The sequence below is a fragment of the Anoplopoma fimbria genome, chromosome 16 (assembly GCF_027596085.1).
Source record: "Anoplopoma fimbria isolate UVic2021 breed Golden Eagle Sablefish chromosome 16, Afim_UVic_2022, whole genome shotgun sequence".
Taxonomy (NCBI): domain Eukaryota; kingdom Metazoa; phylum Chordata; class Actinopteri; order Perciformes; family Anoplopomatidae; genus Anoplopoma; species Anoplopoma fimbria.
Window position 1 is genome coordinate 7,259,161 of NC_072464.1, and position 4,987 is coordinate 7,264,147.

The 4,987-nt window shown below is 39.4% G+C and overlaps 1 protein-coding gene across 1 annotated transcript; it reads right to left on the minus strand.

Moving 5' to 3' along the window:
• Positions 1 to 762: 762 nt before the first annotated feature.
• On the minus strand, positions 763 to 2,877 carry LOC129104901 (uncharacterized). Its single transcript, XM_054615765.1, has 4 exons — positions 2,836 to 2,877; positions 1,662 to 1,781; positions 1,118 to 1,467; positions 763 to 979 (listed from the first exon to the last, which is right to left on the minus strand). Exons 1-4 carry the CDS (start codon positions 2,875 to 2,877, stop codon positions 763 to 765), a joined length of 729 nt encoding a protein of 242 aa, XP_054471740.1.
• Positions 2,878 to 4,987: the final 2,110 nt, after the last annotated feature.

Below are 4,987 nucleotides of genomic sequence, written 5' to 3' on the forward strand. Positions count from 1 at the left end.
GTGAAAGAGGCTGAAGGTGGAGAGGAGTTTGTGATTTCTCAGGTGGATGTCTGGCTGGAGGTTGGATGTAGCGGTTGTAGGAGGAGGGTGGAGGATAGTACTTCAGATGTTTGTAGGGGCTGTCCTGTCCTGGCAGGTGCTTTTGGTCCCTGTTGAGGCTGAAGCTGGATAACAGAGTTGGTTAACAAAGGCTGCATTTACTGATTAAAAAACTGATAAAACTTTTTAAGAATACTTAACTTAAATCTACAATACTAAAACTTAAAACTACGAAACTTAACTTAAATTACAATACTTAACTAAAACTTATACTACGATACTTAACTTAAACTACGATACTTAACTTAAACTACAAATCTTAACTTAAAACTAATGTACTAAAACTTAAAACAACAATACTTAACTTAAAACTACAATCCTTAACTTAAACTTAAGATACTAAAACTTAACTTAAAACTACAAAACTAAAACTTATACTACGATACTTAACTTAAACTACGATACTTAACTTAAACTCCAAATCTTAACTTAAGCCTAAAATACTTAAACTTGAAACCTAAATACTAAACTTAACACAATAATACTTAACTTAAACTACGACACTTAACTTAGAACTACAATACTTAACTTAAAACTAACGTACTAAAACTTAAAACTACAATACTTAACTTAAAAATACTTAATAAAACTTAAAACTACAGTTCTTAAACTTATTTGCAATATTATGTACAGATCTGATCTTAATTGATCATAACAGAGTTCTTAGCTCTTTGGTGGGGTCCCCGGTCTTGGTTCCCCTGAAGTGTCCACCTCGTAAAGAGGAGGATAGACTCCAACCCGGTAGGAGACCTCCACGTTCACCAGTCCGTCTCCGTTGACTGTTTGGGTAAACAGAGGACGGTCCAGTCTCTCCCACAGCTTCTGCTTGAGGATGCGTCCCAGGTCTAGACTGTATGGACGCAGACGGCCGTTCTTGAACCTGTAAGCAGAGGAAGAATTGGAAATTAAATCATAATGTCATATGTGATTTAAATGTTGGTACGTGGACAAATGAACCAATACATTTTGAAGTGAATGTAAAATTAGATAATTATCACAGATTTTTGACACAACGTACCTCAGCATATCATCAACAACCTCGTGGTAGAGCTGCTGGTACCCGTCTACTGAAAGGTTGAGTATCTTCAGAGGGCCGTCGTGGTGCAGTGGAGCAGTGGAGGGCTGGAGGCTGGGGGCCACACTGGGGACTACTGGAAGGTCATCAGGTGGGATGGTGGCTCGAGGCTTCAGGACCAAATCCAAAGACCCTGGAACGTCACGAGCAGGAGTGGAGGGCTGCGGAGTGGGGACACTGTCCAAAACCTCTGGATGTTCAGGCAGGGGACGGGCCACGGAGGTGCGCTTCCTCTTCTGGGGAAGGTCTCCAGTAGCAGCAGAGAGCCGGCGCTTTCTCTTTAGAGTCGGCCCCTGGTCATCAACACATGAGAGGATGTCAGTAAGCTTCTTACGAAACAACATACTTTTACAGTCTCACAAGAGGAAAATCTACATCAGATACACTGCAGAGGACAACTTTGTCAAAATAAAACACCCTTCACAAATTCTGTCCTCGTTACAGGATTCTAAGGTGAAATTTATTTTACAATGTGGGAATGTCTCACCTGGTCGTCCCTGCAGCATGCACACTGTCTGCAGGCTGAGGGCCTCCTCACGCTCTCTGCCTGGCGAGCAGAGATTCTCCTTCCTGTCTGGCTGTCAGTCAGGAGAACGGGAACTTCACACTGCAACAACACACACTCATGTTAGAATGAGGCTTAACAAGTACAGTAAAACCAACATCTGGCATTTCTCCATTTTCTCAAAAAGAAAAGGACTGAAATGCTCCCTAAAACAAGTCATGTATTCTCACAAGCATAGTGGGTCTATCAGCCCTATATAATATATATGGCCTTATTACCATACATTTGCTATATAATTCATTATAGATTTATATGAATAAAATACTAGCCTCTTATAAAACATTATTGGAAAGTAAAGGAGTGTGGACAGGTTTTCTGTGCTTAAATATTAGCCGACCACAGATTTGCTCTAGTAGCCTGATTAAAATCATTATTTTAGGAATATGCAACATCTAACCACAAAACTGAAAGAGTTTTGGTATTAAAACCTTCTAAAGAAAGGACATCTAGGTCAGGAAACAACACAGTTGATATTGTGCTTTAGTGCTGCACATTATATAGATGTAATAATATGATCACACCTGTTTACGATAAACGATAATTGTTTTGTGATATAATATATTATATATATAAGACTATAATGAAAACATTGATGTACAGTAAAGCAGTGATTTAGATTGATTAATGAGTGAGTTTTGGTCTTTTTTTACTAAACAGATGTATCCTGTACAGTTCAGTACTTTAGTCCAGCAGCCTTCTAACAGTGTAAATCATTACAGTAACAACGACCGTCTCCTCCATTATTCATAACACAGTGTATTATCGTATGTTTCCTGTGTGTGACCCCCCGGGGTGGAGGAGTGATCATGACAGAGACGATGATCAGTTCACTTTGACATATCTGAAAGTCTCGACGGTAAAACACATAGAAAACAATGTCGATTTTCAAAGTGTTCAAATCTCACATTTTCCATGATGGAAGTTAGTTTAGTCGCTCTCGTCAGTCTCTGTGAGTCTTTAGTTCTTGTCAGGAAGGAAGAAGTCTGCAGTAGAAGAGGTAATTTGCAAAAATATTTCGAGTTCAAGAGAAAAAACTTTTGTTGACCGCTTGAGTTGTTGTTTGTGTTTAAATGACGATCGCATATAAACGATGTACCTGAAGAGAAACCATAGCAACCATGGAATCCTCCGCGTCCATTTTGTGTCTGTGTCTCCATCACATCTCACCTCAGTAATCTAATGTTTTATCCCACCAGCCTGAGATCAAGTCCATATCTAAATATCTATCTCCACATCTGACTGCGTGCTCAGTCTTATTGCTGCTAAAAAATGTTGTTTTAGTCTTTATATCATTATATATTGATTTATTAATGATGCTCTGCTGCATGTCCCTGGAATAATTATATAGAATATAAACGTGAATGTCTTTTTTATTTGTATGCGTCTGAATGATCATATAGTAATTATTACAATGATAATAATATGTCATTTTTGTAATAGAATCAGCCAGAACTCTCCTCCATATGAATGACGTGATGTTGGTTTAGACTGCTGACATTTTTTTTAATTCCTATTTAATCATCACTCTTAAATAACATGGTACACATGTAGTTAAATAACATCATAACAAAGAGAAGTCTTTTAGTCAGTAGCTTGTATAAGTCCAATGAATCTCTATAAACTCATGAAGGAGAGAGATCGTCATCGCTATTTCTTCATCATATACAAATTATATTTAAAAAATCAATGCAAAATACTTCTGTTGTTATTGTTGATGGGAACGTGGAGGCAGCAGGTATATAAAGATGCACAGAGGGCAGGACGAGGAGGTTAACTTTTTCTCTGGTTTCCTCAACAGGTTAATGTGACCATGACTACATGTGCTTTATACAGATCTATCTCTTCATGGAGCAAAGTGGACATTCAGTCCAAGTGTTCCCTTGTATTTATGATTTCCTATTTTACAATAATGGCCTCTGTTAAGTCTGATCTCTCTTCAATAAGTTCTTAGAAATGTCTATTCACATGATGGTGTATGTTTATGTGTGTGTGTGAAACAACATTGCTTTGAATAAATAGTTTAATTTAGCAGGAGATTTGTGTTTTGTTTTGTTTTGTGTTGTGTGTGCGTTTTTGGATTTGTGTGTAGAGTTCTGAGAGTACGAGGTCTGCTTTCAGAAAATGTCTGTAAACAATTGAGAAAAACTGCAGTGACATGTCAGTTATTAAGGAAGGTGTAGCAGCAGTCATCCACTACCCGACGGTGCAAAACACGCCGGAAAGATTTTCAACCTCAGGTTAGTTGTTGAACTGTTCATTGGTGGAATACAAGAAAATAACAAGTCATGAAATCAGTCGATAGACTGGTGTTGACCCACCTGAAGGACATCACAGCTGCCCACTGCTCTTCTCCCTCTACACTAACGACTGTACTTCAGGAGTCTCATCAACGGTCATGGGCCTCATCAGGGACGGTGATGAGTCTGCGTACAGACGGGAGGTTGAACATCTGGCCCTCTGGTGTGCTCAGAACAACCTGGAGGTGAACAAGCTCAAAACTGTGGAGATGAAAGTGGACTGGTCAGGGAGGGCAATTTTGGGTTCAGGTTTCTGGTATCCACAATATCCCAGGACCTAAAGTGGGCCTCCATCATCGCCACCATCCTGAAAAAGACTCAGCAGAAGATGTACCCTGCAGCAGCTCAGGAAGTTCAACATGCCTCAGGAGCTGCTGACGCAGTTCTACTCCGCTTCTCCTGCACTTCCATCACTGTCTGCTTTGGATCGGCCACCAAACAGGACAGGAACAGACTGCAACGGACTGTCAGGTCTGCAGAGAAAATCATTGACCCCAGCCTGCCCTCGAACCAGGATTTGTACTTCTCCAGAGTCAGGAAACATCTCTGCAGACCCGTCACACCCTGGACACAACCAGTTCCAACTCCTCCCCTCTGGTAGGCCCCACAGAGCACTGTACACCAAAACTACCAGACACCAGAACAGCTTCTTTCCACTGGCAGTCTCTATGATGAGAACTTAATCAGTCTTACAGTGTCAGATATATAAATACATATTCCGCCTACCTCATGCATATAAAGTATCCTTTGACAATCTTTCCATATTTATTCAAGCGTCTTTGCACTCTGCATCATTGCACTATTTTCTCCATTTCATTGTTTTTGTTGTTGTGTTTTATGTTCATATGAATACATTTGTATATATATTTATATTTAATTTATACATAGCTGTTAAAGGTTTATGCTTAACTTTGTTGTTCTTATTGTTCTTGTTTTTTTTTTTTTTTTATC

Coding starts and splice junctions, on each gene's coding strand:
- LOC129104901 (XM_054615765.1), bottom strand. CDS start 2,877: ATGGACGCGGAGGATTCCATGGTTGCTATGGTTTCTCTTCAG. Junction 1,782..2,835: donor TTGCTATGGTTTCTCTTCAG/GTACATCGTTTA, acceptor GTGTTGTTGCAG/TGTGAAGTTCCCGTTCTCCT. Junction 980..1,117: donor GTTGTTGATGATATGCTGAG/GTACGTTGTGTC, acceptor CTCTGCTTACAG/GTTCAAGAACGGCCGTCTGC.